The following is a 19,055-nucleotide window of genomic DNA, read 5'->3' on the forward strand; positions in this document are numbered from 1 at the left end:
GGTTATACTATATCTCCCTTGAGAAGGTAAGACTGAGCCAGGTATATAAAGAATGAAGGACGAACATACTATGTGAAGGAACCAAAATGGAAAAACCTTCAGTCAGGAAAGAATTGGCATGTTCACGGGATTATCAGAGGATCAAATAAGATAGTATGGCTATAGATTTGTTATTTTTGAAATAAAAGATGGGCATTTATTTCTTCATAGTAGCGTGAGCCTAGACATGTCTAAGAGCCAAAGTATAAATGAAATATCCTCTTTCAGTCCCTGTTAGTCCTGTGATTATAGGTTAAGACCTGAGTCAAGGAAATTTTATAAGATACATTAATTTTGCCCAATATTAGTGTGACATTTGCACTGTCCATTTTGCAAGACTGATAAACCACCAGTTGTTCTAATGGAAATGTATAAATAATTTCTGTGAGGTAATACAATGTTGAAATGCTTGGATTCATTAAGGCTGAACAAGAGTGAGTTTTGTATACTCTTGGGAATAGACCTAAGTCAAGCAGACCTAACTTGTCTCCACTACCCTATGACTTGTCTCAGACCTGCTCCAAGTTCCATAGTTTTAATATGTTTAGAGATTCAAAACTAAAGTTACCTCCTGACTTTAGTGTGTAGCTCATTCATAAATCTTATTTCCAGCATTTGGCCACATTACTTTTGACTGGCACTGAAGGAAAATGTTATGAATGCTACATTATTTTTATATAATATAGCCTTGCATATAATCACCTAATAATTACTGTCCCACATTTTTTAAACAGCCAATTCTTTCCTAGGGGGGGATATATTTAGTAAACCAAATAAAATGAGAAATCCTTACTTAAATAGAAGTGTTTTTAGTTGCTTGGAATAAAGGAAGCAAAGCATTACTTTTATAACTCATTGGTTTGCTGGCTTTAAAAAAATGCAGTACTTACATTGCCTAATAATGCAAAAAAAAATTCTGGAAATCATACTTAATTTTTTGTACTATAGAAAGTAAATTAATTTTAATTGCTATTTTCTCACACAGTAAATAACTATATAAACATAATGCTTTGAGCACAGAGGATGCTTGCAAGTAGGGAAAGGAAAAAACTTTCTAGTAATTTTCAAGGTGCTACTTTAAAAAAAAAGTCAACTAATTTGAAGTTTAGTGTCATTTTAAATTTATTATTCTACTGTTGAGAAATCAATAAAATTAACATCAAAAATGTTTGTCTTTTCATTCAACATAGTTTTAAAAATGGTTTTCCTTTGTTAATCTACTTTAAAATGTGGATTTCTATTGTTGCCTATATTTAACAAATTTTATTTCTTTGTTATTTATTCCTTAATATATTTGTTTCAATCCTGATGAAATTAAGACAACTAAATTAAGGGGCCTAGGAAGTAACAGAGCGACATTCTCTGTTATGTTTAATTATTATATACAAACCAGTCATCATTATTCGAAAACCTTTCTCTTTCTGTCCTCTAAATATATGCAGATAACTCCATTTTCCATCCCAGATCTTTCCATTCAGTTCCAGAAAAAAAGCAGTTTTATATATAAACATGTATATGCTTACACACCCTTCTTTCCTTTCCCCACAGGGAAGTCAAAGTGAAAGAGAAGGAGTCCCTCTTCTTTCCTTCACTGACGTCAGATTAAATACACAGTACAAACATATTACCATTATAGTTTCTTTCTTTTCTTCCTTTTTTTTTTTTTTTTTTTTTTTTTTACTCTTATAGTTCCTGATGCACAGAAGACACTCAATAAAAAGTAATTCTTGTTGTGGCTGATATCGTTGATTACTGACTAACCCAAGCAGTCATCAGTTTCAATCCAGTCAAAATTGACACTTTCTGCAGGATTGAAAACCAATTTAAGGGTACAGCCTAACAACTAGTAGATAAATAAGTTCTGGAGATCTAATGCACAACATGGTGATTATAGTCAACAATACCATATTGTAAATTTCAAAGTTGCTAGCAGACTAAATCTTAACTGTTCTCAGCACAAAAAAGAAATTATAAATATGTGATATAATAAAGGTATTGGCTAATATTACTGTAATAATCACATGTAATACGTAAGCATAAATGTACCAAAACAACACCATGTACTCTTTAAACTTACATAATACTATATGTCAATTATATGCCAATTAAAAAAAAACGTATTCAGCAGGGAATCTGACGCCTATCTGAGAATAATGGAAGTCTCTAGCCATGAGACATCATGTACTCTTTTCATACTATTAACTTTTTTTAAGACTCGGGTGAACTGTTTATTGGTTTCAGCATCTCTGAACAAATTAAATATGATTTTATTTACTTTTAAAAATTTGCTTAGAATGACTTACTGTTTGCTGATTGGTTTTAAACAAATCATTTAGAAGACACTGGAAAGAATGCCTAGGCATTAACATCTGTTTCTCTTGAAAGCAAAATTACTCATCCATCTTTGTGTTCATAATAAGAAATATTTGTTCTCTACTTGTATGAAACATTGTTTGGAACTTTGTCCAGAACATTCTGCTACTATCCTCAAATTTCTCTCTAAGAAACCAACATGAACAGTAAATGACTTGGAACATATTCATTGTGCTCTGTTAAATGTGTGGTAGCACTACAAGTAAAGTTTCTAGTTTTCAGTTAACCCTAAGGACTAGTCTTAGGGTCCTTTCATTCTCAGCTAAAAGTACCGTTTGACTTCAGGAGCGTTCAGCAGTACGTTGTCCATGTATCACCTAAAAGATACATTTGTTTCCTGTTGGTGAATAAAGATTTTTAAAAATTGCCTAAAATTACAAGTGAAGTGCTACTATATTAGAATTCTGGAATGTTGAGATATCCTAAAATTGTCTAGGGCAATCTGTTATGTGTTATCCTCTCCCTGTGGCATCTGTTACCTCTACAATACATTCAAGGATAGGATACTCACAGCCTTGCAAGACAACCCACCTTTTTTTATTTAATCCTTACATTGATCTACTTTCCACCTAGTTTAACTCTGAAACTAAATCTATATATTGACCTAAGTCTGTATGTTTTGTTTTGTTTCCCTCGCTTTACATACCCTTCCTTCTCTGCGCGTCATTGGTTTCTTTAGGTTTTCGACCTGTTTTTGTTTTTAACGGGGAGGACACCGTTTATCAGAATTTTGTTTTTGAGACTTGCCTTTTCTGTAAAGTCATATTCCTATTAGAGACCTGGCTATTGGTATAACAGCTATGTCTTCATTGGACATTTTTGAAATTTTATATCCCGAAGTCTCAGATGACTATGACTGGATTTGCTTTCATTTGCATTGAGTTCTAAAATGACACCATGTCATGAATCCAGGGTTTGTGTGTCAAGGGGAAAGAAATAGGGTAGATTACATGAATCCAGGGTTCTCAAGTTCATGTGGCAAGGGAAAGGAAATAGAGATTAGTACACTTAGGTTAATGATGCAAGCAACGTGGGAAACCATACCACCTGAATCTTAAGTCCACAATGTGGATCTCTCTCTCTCTTTTCTCTCCTCCCTGCCCTGCTTCCTCCCTCTTTTTCTGTCTCTCTCTTTCCCTCCCTCTCCCTCTTTTCACTCTCTCCCCTACTGTCCTTCTCTCTCTCTTTCTCCCCTCCCTTTTACTTTCCATCAATGAGAATTTTGTCCTCATAATTGTTCCTTACATATATTGAGAGCCACTAATATAGAGAAATGGTAAGAGATAAAATAGTCAGTGTAAATTAGAACAAAAAAAAAAAAAAGGTTTAAAGTCGAGTAGATCTCTCCCTGTAGGTGGTCAGCATAGGACATGGTACCTAGTCAATAAAACACATTTTCATTCATTATTTTAGTCAGTTTTGTGATCATGAAGAAAATCTACCTGGAAAAGCTAATTCTTTATGTTGAATTATTTACCATAAGTAAGAGAGTGAAAAGATATGTGATGATACAATTTGGAAAAAATAACTTGGGGAAAAAAGGAAAAATACTCCAGTATTATATTCAAAATTGGCTTTATCTTTAAATCGTATTCTTCCCACAGACCTTCTACAGAAATGACTCTATTTTTTAGCAAATCACCTCTCCTATCATATTTGTAACTTTAAGGGCAATATCCTTATCTTTTTTTTTTTTTGAGAGAGAGAGAGAGAAAGAGAGAGAGGGCATTGCGAGCAGTGGTGGGGCAGAGGGGGAGGGAAAGAGAATCCCAAGCAGGCTCCATGCTCAGCGCAGAGAGCGACACGGGGCTCTATTGAAGGTCTTGATCTCACAACCCTGAGATCATGACCTGAGCTGAAATCAAGAGTCGGACCCTTAACTTACTGAGCCACACAGAGGCCCCAGCAATATCTTCATCTTAGGATCTTGTTCTACTCTGCTTTCTCAGTAATTCCTTTTGTGATTGGCACCAGAGGTGATTTCCCCTATTTAGGATCCCTCTAGTATTTGCTTTGTATCTCCCTTCTCATTTGGCAATTTTTAAAATATTTGTCTTCATTATCACTATTTATATTATATTTTATCTTTGTCACTTAATTTTAAGCTTCTTGAAAACAAAAACCATATTTTATTTATGTTTGTATTCCTCATAGGGCTTCCCATGGTAACTTCCTTTCACGTAAATAATATTCTATATCATAATCAAATATTTGCTGAATACCTAGAAGAATGATTGCACAACCCAATTTAGTATCCCAGGAATCAACTCAGAAAGTATCAGTCACCTCCTAAAATAGGAGTCATCAAATGTTTTCTGTAAATATTAGTAATTATTTTAGGCTTTGCAGGGAAAGAGGCAAAATTAAGGGTCTATTTAACAACTTATGTAATGAGAGAAAATAGATTTTCACAAAATTTTTCTTTACGAAATTCAAAATAAAGTAATTTAGTACAATTTTTTTGTAATACAAGTCTACTAATGAGAAAAATGGAATGATTTGTGGGAGGAGAGATAACATTTAGCTTATTATAGTTCCCTGTCATCAAAATTTTCTTTTTATTTTTTAATGCTGACCTATAATGAGATTTCTCATGTCTTCCATATTTTATCTTTGAAAATTCTCTTCACACAGATAGGTACTGCCAAATTCATGAACATATGATTTTAATTGTGCATATTCATTGCTTAGAAGGAATTTATAAAATTTTGTTAGATTCTTCTCTTGATTACTTGCCTTCTAGCATGTCATTACATTGTATGTTAGCATTTCCAATTGAACTGTTAGGTGGGAACGCCTCAGCTGCACAGTTAAATGGATTTTTGAGGTATAGAAATTTCTTGCCTCTAGTGCTTAAAATACTGTTGAAAGAAGTTGAGCTCAGAAAATCTGCCCACTGCAAATTTGTGTGGGAAATGAAGATCTCACTTATTGTTTTAATTTTTGACACCACAGGAAATGTACATAGTTGCTTGACGTTACTTGTGATTCAAATATTAGTTGTCATCAAAATGACTTTACCACATGGGGCGCCTGGCTGGCTCAGTCAGTAGAGCATATGACTCTTTATCTTGGGGTTGTGAGTTCAAGCTCCATATTGGGTATAGAGATTACTTTTTTTAAAAAATGACTTAAAAAAAAAAAAAAAGAAATGACTTGGGGCCCTGGGTGACTCAGTCAATTAAGCATCCAACTCTTGATTTTGGCTTAGGCCATGCTCTCAGGGTGGTGAGATCAAGCTCGGTATTGGGCTCTGTGCTGGGCATGGAGCCTGCTTAAGATTTTCACTCTCCCTCTGCCTCTCCCCCTGCCACCACCCTTAAAAAAAAAAAAAAAAAAAAGGAAAAGGAAAAGAAATGACTACCAAAGTATATGTTTCACATATAGGCATTGTTTTGCCTTATAATTTTAAGTTAAATTCATTGATAAACATTATAGAGTCTGCAGCAAGATCTAATTTCCGAAGCCATTTATTACCCAGTAATAGAGGTTGAGGGTGGTTCTTCCCATTCAAAAACATTTCAATCTCATTCTCAAAATATCTCAATAAAACTTTATCCCTGCTAAGCCATCAAATTGCTGTGTGATAGAGAAAATTAGGATATTCAGTTTCTATATTCACAAAAAATATCACAGAACGGGTGAAGGTTGCAAGAGTCGATGGAATTCACTGTTGACACTACTGGTTCAATAACACATACTAGATTTGAGTGTTTTCCTCCGTGTACCTGATGGTGAATAACACAATGAATATCCGTAGCTTTAAATACCTTACATTTCCACAAGTTTTGTAAATTTATTCAATAAATCTTTTCCCAATGCATTGCTGTCAGTTTTATCACGTTTTAGCAGATTCTACTCGAGGTTGTGCTGATTTAGTGTTTTAAATTCTTGGAAAGTATTCCTCACCTATAGTCAATCTGCAAACTATTCACATAGGTTAATTCTTCAGTCATGTCAACACAGCATTGACTACCCAAATAAACAACTGAGTAGTATTGGTAACATCTACTGATTCATCAAGAGGCAAGGAAGATCACTCAAAAGCATATGCCTGTTTTTTTACTATTGATGCTGCTGCAATGTCTTTAACATTTCAGCCCATTGTTCTTGCCAAAAGGCTAATAATCTTAAGCAAGTTTACTTTGAGGACATGATTTAAGTCATATCAGTAAGTGATTTTCCATGCTGGCCTAACAAGTGAACCACTCAATAACTTTTTTTTTAATTTCTTAATCTTTTTTTTTTTTAAAGATTTTATTTATTTGACATAGAGACAGCCAGCGAGAGAGGGAACACAGCAGGGGAGTGGGAGAGGAAGAAGCAGGCTCACAGCGGAGGAGCCCGATGTGGGACTCGATCCCATAACGCCGGGATCACGCCCCGAGCTGAAGGCAGACGCTTAACCGCTGTGCCACCCAGGCGCCCCTCTTAATCTTTTTTTAAATTGAAATATATATATAAGGGACATAAAATATTATATTAGTTTCAGGTATGCAGCATAATGATTCAATACGTGTGTATATTGAGAAATGATCACCACAGTAAGTCTGGTTAATATCCATAGAATATTTTTCTTAAGGAAAATATTCTTAAGGAACATTAACCAGTAGTTGTCATTCATAAAATAAAATATGTCATGCATAAAAATTTTCTTAAGGAACATTAACCAGTAGTTGTCATGCATACCTAGAATATAATACAGAAAGTTAGAATGCAACACGCATACTTTACAATTAGGCTATTTAAGTCAGAAGGTACTGACAGACTATACTGCCTCAGTATTTTCATTTTAAATACCTCAAACCATTACATTAACTATATTAGAGACTTCAGGTGAGTCAAAACATTACTTAAATATTTCACTTACTTGGGAGAGAAGCCCAGGATAACTCTCAGACCTGGGCAGTGTGTCAACAGCAGCCTTTCAGAACACCAACCCCTCCTACATATACTGAGCGTCTGGATGGATTTTGGGGAAATGCCCAGATTTTTATTTCTTATTTCTTAGGGCACCAGAGGCAGCCCAGGAAGAACAGGACTGGCTGGGTCTCCAGGTCCTCGAGGAGCCAAGGGGTCATCAGGCCTTCCAGGAAGCCCAGGGGTTCCAGGCCCAAAGGTACTTTAACAGTTTCTTCTGATGGACGAGCAGCACTATTGACAGACATATTCTCCCTGAGTTCATTGGCTAGATCACAGGATGGCAAGGTTAATAGCTTTTAATAAATTTGACCAATAATAAAAACACATTAGGAGGAAAAGGAAAGTTTGTGGCCTGGACATACTCATCTCCTGTGATAACCACAGTGCATGTAATTTGCCAGAACAACTCATTAACGCAGTATAGGCGATGCTTTAAAAAAAGCTCTTCAACTCATTCTTCCCTGTCATCCACCTTCTCCTCCTAAAAAGAGAAACCTTACTTACTTCCGGATACATACTTTCTTAGAAACACTTCCTATTCCTCTGAATCTGAATCTAACCAACCAATTAATAAATCTGATAAGAGTAGAGCTTATATCTTAGAGTCAAAGTGATCATAATTAAATCTTACATTAACATTCATTGAATGGCGTATTGTACATTCAATAAGGCTTTCTAAACAAAACCTGTTTTAGAACTATCACAATGCAGAATTAACCCATACAACCAAAAGATTAGTCCAGTATCTAAAGCAATTTCATAAAAGCCAAGGATTAAGATGTTGGCACCCTCATCATTATCACCTCTTAATTTGATTTTCAGAGTTCCAGTTCTAAAGAATGTTTAGGTATTCTGACCCATATGAGTAAACTGGAAATGACTCATCCCTTTCCACTAAAATTCAAAGTAGCTGAGCCAATGCTAAAACTAGGAAGTGAAATAAAATTCCTATCTCTAAAGAATGAACTGGCAGTAAAAGAGATCCATATTTGTCAAATCCCAAAGCTGTATCTTTGTTTCCAGACAGTGAAGGATAATTTGCTAATCTTAAAGAATTTTTTATCAAAATTTACCAAGCATCATTTTTCATTACCCTATCTCTAAACCCTCCTGATTCTTATTTTTAGAGATAGTATGAAAGATATTACAGCTTTCATTTCAAAAATAAAATAAAAATAAATTTAGAAAAGACTTGACTTTTACAAATAAAACAGTGGTGCTTAAGTATAGCTTTAAAGTGGAATTTAGGAAATGAAGGGAATATATATCAAAGGGAAACTTGGGGAAAAGGTAATGGAAATTTCTTAATGATAGGATTGAAAAGATAACCATGGCAAAAACCAGGGTTCACACTTCAGGAGACCCTGCTCTGTTTCTGGTATCAGTTGAATCATCACTGTATGGTGAGGAAAACACAGCAAAATAATACCAATTCAAATAAAATTCAAATTCCATCATATATAAACCCCCCCCTCACACACACCACCTCTCTCTTTAGCCCCACTATCCTCCTCCTAGTTTTTAAGTCACTCCTTCCCTCTTCTTTCCACACATATGACCACAATCCCTGGAATTTTCTTTCCCCACTGTTACACTTCTTACTTATTATAATCAAATATTACTTGTGTGAAAAATATTGGTAGGAAGAATGACCATGCAGAATTTGATTTCCCCAGTGCCTTGTACTTATGCCTAAGGATGGACCTGTATTTGGTTTCATTTAAAAGCCAAAATGCTTGTAGATTCTAAAGTCAAGATCACCTTTCTTTCTCTGTCCATAGGGTGAACAAGGGCTACCTGGTCAACCTGGAATTCAAGGTAAAAGAGGTCACCAAGGAGCACAGGGTGATCAAGGACCGTGTGGAGAGCCTGGCCTGAAAGGGCAGCCTGTATGTGCCAACTCAGAAATTCACTAAGTATTATTCTACAGGCCAGGCCACCATTGCACAATAATGATTATCCTGTCTATTCACATTGCAGGGAGAACACGGTGTTCAAGGTTTGACAGGTTTCCAAGGATTCCCAGGCCCCAGAGTATGTTTACACATTTTCTGCTATTCATCAGAAAGATGTCGAAATACCAATATTTAGTCTCTGACTTAAGCCTTTGTATTTCTTAATCTGCAACATTTCCATTGGTACAGTTATATATTTGAATTTTGAATATGTTCATTTTAAATTTATATATTTTCCTACCAATTTTATTGACTAACTCGCTTTGTCCCCTCACATTCCATTTTCCCAAACATTTTATTTTGAAAATTTTCAAACATACAGCAAAGTTGAGAGAATGAGTGAAAACCCATATACCTATTACCTAGATTCTAGCATAGCTCTTTGCTTGCTTTGTCATGAATCTGTCTGTCCCTCTTTCCCTCTCTGAACTCATTTTAGTGTACTTCACAGTGACTTGCAGGGGCGCCTGGGTGGCACAGCGGTTAAGCGTCTGCCTTCGGCTCAGGGCATGATCCCAGCATTATGGGATCGAGCCCCACATCAGGCTCCTCCGCTATGAGCCTGCTTCTTCCTCCCACTCCCCCTGCTTGTGTTCCCTCTCTCGCTGGCTGTCTCTATCTCTGTCGAATAAATAAATAAAATCTTTAAAAAAAAAAAAACCAACAAAGTGACTTGCATACTTCAGAACAATTCCTCCATAGTACTTCGCACGCACATCATTAACTATCCATTTACATTAATATTCCATTTTTAAGAGCTGACTCCTAATAGATTGTTACAAGATTGTTTCACTTGTACAATGTTCATATAGAGTTAAAGATTTTGACTTTTTATTTTTATTATATTTTTAGGGTCCTGAAGGAGATGCTGGCATTGTTGGAATATCAGGTCCTAAAGGTCCTATTGGACAGAGAGTAAGTATAAAGTCATTCTACTTGCTGGGAAATTGTGATTCTTTGCTTATTGTAGGAACTAGTGTTAAGAACTCTAAAATTAATATACTCCAAATTAATAACATAATAAAATAACTTTTAAGATAGAAACTCGTTAGATCACATGCCTTTTTTAGTTCATATATTAATTGGAGCAAAAGCCCCCATAGACCACCCATTTTCCCAGTTCTTTAGAAAATATATATCAGAATTAATATTGATAGTGGATACTGTATTAACTCACACTAGAAACAAAAACATAAAGCAGTTTCATGTTATAAGCATTAATACAACCAGAGACTACCCCCATGCACCGCTTGGAGGAGGCTTGCCTATGACCAGAGCTCCTCACACCACACTTTGAAAAATATTTCCCAATAGCTATGTTTTCCCAGCTCATGGGTAGCTATCCCCGGAGAGTGATGAAGAACTGCTTAAAGAGTTGCAAAGATTGGTGTCCAAAGAACTCCAATTAGCTGTTTAGTGCCTAGAATCACAAACTGTAGCAAAAATAAATAGGGATAAATAAGCCATCAGCAATTACTGGTTTTTGTAAGTTTTGCTTTTTGTTTTGATTTTGTTTTCATTAACCACAGTCTCCTAAATGATGAGATGATCTATAAAACTGAAAAAAAAATCTATAAAATGTCAAACAGTGGTTTGCCTCTAGCCGTAGCACCCCCTCGGCTAATAGCAGCTACTAGGGCAAGGGTGGAGACGGCAGAGCGAAAAAAGGAGAGTGGTCCAGAAGCAGGAGAAAGGAATCTTGAAGAACTTCACAGCTGAAAACCACTGTCTTGAGCAAAATATTAAATGAAAAGTCAAATTTTTGAAATCCTACACCCCTTCCCCAATTCTTACGATAAATTATTTTCGGTAATACAAAGGTCAGGGTTGTCATGGGAAATGTTTAAAGACCCGCCTCAACATTTCTTCAGGTGCAAATTTATTAGTTATTTTTATGATTTCTGAAGAACCATGGAAAGTTGATGCTTTATATAAGGCCCAATTCTTGATTATCCACAGGTGGGTTATATATGGATAGGCTTCTCTATAATAAATATCACTTTTAAGTTCTTATATATATTAAGTTCCCTACTAGTTAAATCCCTTCATTCTAGTTTTATTAAGTTTTCTCAATTAATTAGTCCTTTCTTGAGGTTGTCAAAGAGAAGTTGGCTGCTTGCCTAACATCTGTCCTAAGCGGAATCTTCTTACCGAGTGCCGGGTCTGTAGGCCAGAGTCTGAGCTTATACTGCTTTGCAGCTCCAGAAATGTTATCCGTTCACCAATAGTAAAGTTCTGGTAACTGCTCACAAATACTAATTTATAATTGCAGATATCAAGACATTATAAAGACAAGTGAAAAGTCATGATAGGTTATTATTTAGCAAAAAACTATTATCTACCAGTGTTCAGTTTGTATCCCTTGTATCATTTAATCCTGATAAAAATCCTGTGAGAGATGCTATTATCCCCATTTTTCAGGTGGGGAAACTAAGTCTTTGAAAGGTAATTTGCTCAAGGCCATATCTGGCTAGTAAGTAAAAGAGCCAAAATTTGAATCCACAGCTGATTGACCAAATAATATGTCATAAGGTTGCCTGCTAATTGCATAATTAGAATATAGACTGGATATTAAGTGGCCTAGTAACTAGTTCCTGCTCAAAAATCAATAAATACTAGATGATCAAATAAATTAAATTAATTGAAGTAGGAAACAGCTGGATTAATTGTTCATTTCAAAGATGTATTTATATAGTTAACTGGTACCAACTATTAAGATGATAACACCTCAGGGGCACCTGGGTGACTTAGTCCATTAAGAGTCTGACTCTTGATTTCACCTCAGGTCATGATCTCAGGGTTGTGAGATGGAGCCGTGCCTCATTCTCCGGGCTGGGCATGGAGCCTGCTTGAGATTCTCTCTCTCCCTCTTTCTCTGCCCCTCCCCCACCACCTCTCTCTCCCTCTCTAAAAATATAAAAAAAATAATAAATAAAATCATAACACCTCATCTTTCAGACACATTTAGATAAACATAGACAATTTTTTGCTGTTTGGTCTACTGTTTTCTGGAGTTCATGTATACCTCTCCATTCTTTTAACAAATCATTATTTTAGAGAGTCAGATCATGGTCTAGTTCATTAGATGAAAACTTTGTTGACTTTTTTCCAGTGATAAACCAGTCTAGGGCTTAAATTTGATTAGAATAAGAAATCAACTATCTTGATTTGATTGTGGGTCTTTGAGATTTGGGTACCATATTTACAAATTATCACTTAAAGTCAGTCTCTGTATTTAAAAGTGATTCCATTAGATTTACTTTTATAGTGCCAGCTGATTTCTCTTATTCTAAGTGGCTATCTATGGATGAACTTTATGACATAATGATCTCAATTGCTAGCATTTTCTGTACTGTGGCAGGAGTTGGACAAAGAGAAAGCCTATTAGATACCTACATTTAAGTATTCAGGTTAAGTGTGAGCCAGAAAGATTGAAATTTGCGAGTGAAAGTGGGAGTGGAGGCTAAGGGAAAATAACTATAATAGGTATTTTGTATTCATAAAGAAATGGTAAGTCAGACAGAGAAAGGAAAATACAGTAAGATCTTACTTGTATGTGGATTCTAAAAAATAAAACAAGACAACAAAACAAAATTGAAGCAGATACATAGATATAAGGAAACAAACTGTTGGTAACTAGAGGAGGGGAAGGGTTGAGGGCAGGCAAAATAGGTGAGGGGAATTAAGAAGCACAAACTTCCAGTTTTAAAATCAGTAAGCATGAGGATGTAATTTACAGAATAGGAAACGTAGTCAGTAATATTGTAATAACTTTGTATACTGACAGTAACTAGACTTAATGTGGGGATCATTTTGTAATGTATAAAAATATTGAGTCACAGTTTCAAAATCATTTTTCACATTTAATTCTCACAATGACCCTATGACACAGGCAATCTTATTTAACAGATGGAGAAACTGAAGCTGGTCACATGTGATGCTCTGTGTTTCTTTCCCATGCCTTCTCTCAATTCCATGCTGCATGTCACTCAGACATCTCCTTCATCATCTGTAAAGAAAGTTATTCAAAATTTTGTTCATCATTCTATGTAGTCTTTTTTATGTAAAGAAATTGCATTTGTTATGTAATGACCCACATGTAGAATGGCATCGTTGAAGTTATCACCACATAAAAATCGTAATGCTGATTTATCACTTTGTTAGAAATGATACAGATGTAACTCTCCTGATATGGATCTGTAATAATTTATAGACTTGTGTCACATACTGCAAATTAAAAGTACTATAATTTGTTCTGATACTATAAGATTTTATACTAAAAACTGGAATTATGTGGACATGGACTATTTTATCATTGCACAAGAAATTTTCTAGAATTTTTCTGCATTATACTGGAAGTGAGACTTACTGATTTTCTTTTACCTCAACAGGGAACCACTGGCCCCTTTGGCAAAGAAGGTATAATAGGCCCAACAGGTAGAACTGTAAGTTTGTTACAATATAGGTCTTCCTTTTCTTTTTCATATTCTTGTTTTTTTAACCCTCTTTAACCCTATTTCTAGAGTAATCCAAAAAGGATCACCCTGTGTATTGGAGAAGCCAAGGGCAAAAATAGATGTACATTTTCATCTAGAAGGTGGTTCCTAAGAACTTCAAGACCATAAATGTAATGAAGAAGGTGTATATAGTGAGGTAGACATCATTAGTACAGAGGTGATCACTAAAGCAATACAAAGAACCCGTTTTCTGAAGGAGAAAGCATAGCAAAAGAAGTGTAGACAGCCAAGATTTGAGTCTTTGGAAGTCCCACCCGCTATAAAGGAAAGAGATAGTTGGTGGGAATACCAGGAAAAACAGAAAAGCACAAGGTTCAGATAGATGAGTTTCAAGTAAGCAGTGGTTAACAGTGATCTTGAAGAAAATAAATTATAGTGAAGACAAAGTACAGACTGCAGTAAGGAAGGAAGTAGATATAAATATTTAATAACTTTTCTCAAATTCCTACAGCAAACTTTGAAGTAGGCATTATTATTTCTATTTAAGACATGGGGAAACATATTAGGTTTACAGAGGTTCACCTAGTTATTCAAGGTGGTACAGCTAGTGAACTACATAGGTGATGTTTCTTCCTTCAAGATCAGTGCTCTTTCTACCCCCTTCAAGCTGTGTCTGGAGAGGAAACTGAGACAGTTAGTAGAGGCCAGTACCTTCAGAAATTTGAGTATGAAATAAAACAGAAAAATAAGACAATGGTTGGCAGAGTGGTCAGGGGAGAGTTTTACAATACTACCAATAGTGTAAACTTGCAAGAGGAAGAACCCAGTAGGTAGGGGCAAATTGAGACCTAGAGAGGAAAGATGTATTCCCTGCAGCGAACCAATATTTTGAATAATTTGAGAGTGTTATATAGAAAGACACAGAGTCTTAATATATAAAATGGAATGTTTTGGATATAAATATATTCTCTTTGATAAATTGCAGAAGAATTTCCCACAAAAATTGCTGAATTTTTTATTTTACAAAATGAAAAGTGTAATTCAACATTTCTCTAGATTTTCAGCATTTACCACTCAGAGCTATATAGTGTAAGTGAGAGATTGTAAGTGAAAGAATTCTCAGATTTTGGTGGGTGGTTCTTCAGCAAGCTAAGAAACACACACTTGTGATTACTGAATGATTGTTCTCCTCCGTGAAAAATTGTAAAATATTAACTGGTCAAGGAAATTATAATAAAGAAATGGCTCAATTAAAATGTTCATAGATTGTTCTTAAAGGTCCTTATGATATTCAACATGCACATCAAATATTTTCCATATTCCATTTTTTCCATTCTAAGAAGAAACTTCTAAGAAAAGTTCACTATGAAAGAATAAGCACTTGAAAATGGCCAATACTTTGTGGGGGAAAAAAATAGTGGTGGGGAATGAAAGACTTGCTTTTCCAAATAAGGAAACATTACTTCAAAGTCCTTGTAGATGAAACTATATGATAGTACAAGGGAATAAACAAATAGATGAGTGTAGATAGGCTGGAGTCCAGAATTAGACCTCATACTATATAGGAATTTAATTTATAACAAAAATGGTATTTAAAGAATAACAAAAATGGTATCTCGGGATGATGTGGGCTGTAAGTTAATAGAAACCCTGAATCAAACTGGCTTTAATAATAAGGAAATTTATATACCTTGTGGGAAGCCCAGAGGTATGAAGGGCTTCAGATGTGGTTAGTTTAGTGACTCAATCATGTTATCCAAGACCAGTTTCTTTCCATGGCTCTACTTTGCCATCCTGAATGTTAGCTTCATAATTAGGCTTTTAGCAAGATGACTACCATTTCTCAGCAATTACATCCAGACATAATTATCCACAGTGAAATCTGATCTACAGTCCTATCTTGGGAAAAAATAAAGCTTTTCCCAGAAGTCTTCCACTGCATTTTTCCTCATGTCCATTGATCAGCCACATGCCCATTCTTACACCAGTGACAGGAAAGGGAGATGGAATTACTTTTAGTCCCACTATTGCTGTAAGAAATTGGAACCTTATTTCACCCAACTTTTTTTTAAATCTTTTTTTTAAACACTTTAAAGTATTTAAAATATCTAGAAAGCAGAAGTATAGCTTAAGGGTCGAGAAGACTTTTTATATAAGAAAGGAAATCTGAAAACTATATAAAAGAACAGAATATGTGTTTGCTTGAAAATTTTAATATTTTGAAAGACAAAAGATTCCATAAGCAAAATTAATATAAGCTAGGAAAAAGTAATTGCAAAAATGTATAATGAGTTCATGTATAAAGAGTTCTTACAAGTTGGTATGAAAAAGATAGAAAACTCAATAGTATGGTGATTAATATAACAAAACAAAAATTTAAAAAAAATTTAAAAAAAGAAAACTCAATAGAAAATTGAACAAATCCAAAATGTCAATAATTATTTGGAAAGATGCTCTCCTAACTTACAGTCACAGAAATGCAAATTAAAGTAATAATAAGATATTACATCTAACCTTTCAGAAGGGAATGAGGGAGAACAGTTTATTACTAGTAGAAATGTGAATTATAGCCTTCATGGAAAGATATTTGTTAAAATATAAGTGCATATACATTTTGACCAATCACTTCCACTTGGAGGAATTTGTGCCATTGAAATTAAGCACTCAGTACACTAAGGAAAGTTTACAAAGATTTTTTTCGCAGTACTGGATGTATTAGCAAAACTTGAAATCACATGTTCATCTATAGAGGAATGGTTGTATAAACCACAGTCTAGCCATTTCATAGAATACTATGCAACTATTAAAAACAACTGGTGATGTCTAGTTCAGCTGCCTTGTGGTTGTTCATGATGTATTGTTAACTGTGAAAAATCGGATGCATCGAAGAGTATATAATATGACATCAGTATTATAAAACATGACCAGTCACCCCATTCATACATCAATATATTTGTCAATATTTGATTAGGAAAAAAGGTATGAAAAAAAAGTACATACCAACTTGTTAATACTGGGCTGGAGGCGGGGGAGGGCATAAAAACAAGTTCTATAAAAGTATCTTAAAAATTAGTTTTTGAAAGTTAATATCCCGGTTTAAAAGGAGTTCAGAACAAGGCAGGAAACACAAAAGAAGTAATATCAATGGCAAAATAATGAGATCGTATTTTTAACCTGCAAGATTAACAAAGAATGATAGTACATGGCCTGTGTCAGAGGACATACACTCCCGTATATTGCAGGCAGGCATGCAATCTCAAGCAAACTTTCTGAAGAGTGCAAGGTGATTTGTCATACTGTCATAATGACCAAAATTAGAAATAATCTAATAGGAAATTCAATAAGAAGGTTATAGTTTATTAAACACTAAATAAGCATTATAATTATCTGGAAGAATGTGGATTGATATGGAAAACATACATTGTGGAAGTGTAAATTCAGGTTTTTGAAAAGATGAATAGCATTATCTCATTTTTTAAATAAAAAATACATATATTATTTCCACAAGGATGAAAACAAAAATTTTAACAGAAATTTTTAGAACAGTAGGTCCATCTAGTAACAGACTGTACTTTCTTTCAAATGTACAGGAAAATCACTGAAATAGACCATATTTTGAATCATAGAAAATTTTTTACTAAACTTAAAAGAACTGAAGTCATTCAAGGTATGTTCTCTGGCCATAATGGAATTAAAGTAAAAATCAGTAAACTGGAAAGATAATGAGAAAATCCCCAAACACTTGAAAATTAAACTGTGTACTTCTAAATAATCCATGGATCAAAGAGGAAGTCTTAAGGAAAGTTAGAAAATATTTTGAATAGAATGTTCTCGTATACAACATATCAAAAGTTTGTGGGTTGTAGGAAGAATAGAAAGAGAAAATGAAAGAAAAGGAGGACATCACCCTAGAAACAAGGTTTTCAAAGGCTGAGGTAAACAAATATTAGAAGAATTTAATCTTCCCTCCTAAATTGCCCTGTATTTAATTGCCACATATGCTGTTTTGACTTAACTGAGTGCTTGTTATCCCTGTCTCTGTGCACAACATGAAAAATCAATAAATTGTTTTTGTTTGCGTTTTGCTTTGCTTACCTTAGGAAAAGGAAACTAGAATTTATATAAATTTGCTAAAGAAGTCTTGCTAGAGAGAAAAAACAAAAACATAAGTTCTCATGTTTCTGTGTATAGCCTCAACCACATTTGGTAAAGAACTGTCAGTAGCACTAAACGAACATTTCTTGTTTTCTTTTAGGGACCCAGAGGTGAAAAAGGCTTTAGAGGTGAAACTGTAAGTTTAAATTTGTGGTTGTATTATCACTTGTCACTGGGCTGTATAAGTTCCATAAAAACAAGGACATTGTTTGATTTTTTTTCACTATTATGTCTCTGATACTTGTGGAATAAAAATAAAATTACAGTTTTCAGGAAGGAGAACTAATCTATGTGATACATTGTAGTGAGACCTGAATAACCCCTGAACATGTTTAAGAACCTGCCAATCAGATTCTTCCCAGGCACTGTGTGAAGTGGCATATTTGCCTTGCCGGGCATCAGGCATTTGCTCTGTGAGCCTCCTACACCAGTGCTGGAGCAAGAGCGCTGCCTGGGCTCCTTAGGGCTCTACCCACTGCAGCCAGTCACGCCCAAGAGGTGCAAAGCAGAAGCAGATCATTACTGTATATTGCAGCCAATTGGAAACAGTTATGAGAGGATGGGCAAAAGTTACATAGCACGTTCTGGCCCTAAATGGCTTATGCTGGCGCTATTTCCTACTTTTCCGGGATGCCAATTCTTCGGGTTAAAGAAGATATTTTGTAAAGAGGCCACTTTCGCAGCAGAGATTCTGCTGACCTGACTGAAGCAGCAGCTTAAACAGAGCGCGGGCATGGAGTAAAATGAGGGGGAGTGAAACCGAGTACAGAAGGCAAATTAGAAGAAACTTAAGGTTGCAGAAAAGTCTTGCTTAATAGGTAATGAAATTACATTGACAGCTGACATTTTCTCTTTTCACTGTAGGGTATGCTTGGGACTTAGAATGAGGAAGTTGCAGTTATGCAGTCTTCTTAGCTGAGGAAGGGAAATTAAGTGATTTCAGAGAGCCTAAGAATCCCCAGAGGGCATCAAATAGATGTTTTCCTTTTTCTTTCTTTCTTTTTTTTTTTTTTTGTAGGATTTTATTTTTAAGTACTCTCTATACCCAACGTGAGGCTTGAACTCAAAATCCTGAGATCACGCTCTACTGACTGAGCCAACCAGGCGCCCCAAAATAGCTGTTTTTAATTTGCAGAAGCATGGCCTTCATATT

The 19,055-nt window shown here is 35.0% G+C and overlaps 1 protein-coding gene across 1 annotated transcript in view; it reads left to right on the forward strand.

Moving 5' to 3' along the window:
• The window catches only part of COL24A1 (collagen type XXIV alpha 1 chain), a 341,448-nt gene that overhangs the window by 287,915 nt on the left and 34,478 nt on the right, over positions 1–19,055 (forward strand). Inside the window, exons 47-52 of the mRNA XM_008690817.1 lie at positions 7,424–7,531; positions 9,117–9,224; positions 9,316–9,369; positions 10,143–10,205; positions 13,682–13,735; positions 18,003–18,038. Of these exons, the coding sequence (XP_008689039.1) occupies positions 7,424–7,531; positions 9,117–9,224; positions 9,316–9,369; positions 10,143–10,205; positions 13,682–13,735; positions 18,003–18,038 (423 nt within the window). The remainder of the gene's footprint in view (positions 1–7,423; positions 7,532–9,116; positions 9,225–9,315; positions 9,370–10,142; positions 10,206–13,681; positions 13,736–18,002; positions 18,039–19,055) is intronic.

This window comes from Ursus maritimus, unplaced genomic scaffold (genome assembly GCF_017311325.1).
Source record: "Ursus maritimus isolate PB19 unplaced genomic scaffold, ASM1731132v1 scaffold_12, whole genome shotgun sequence".
Lineage (NCBI taxonomy): Eukaryota > Metazoa > Chordata > Mammalia > Carnivora > Ursidae > Ursus > Ursus maritimus.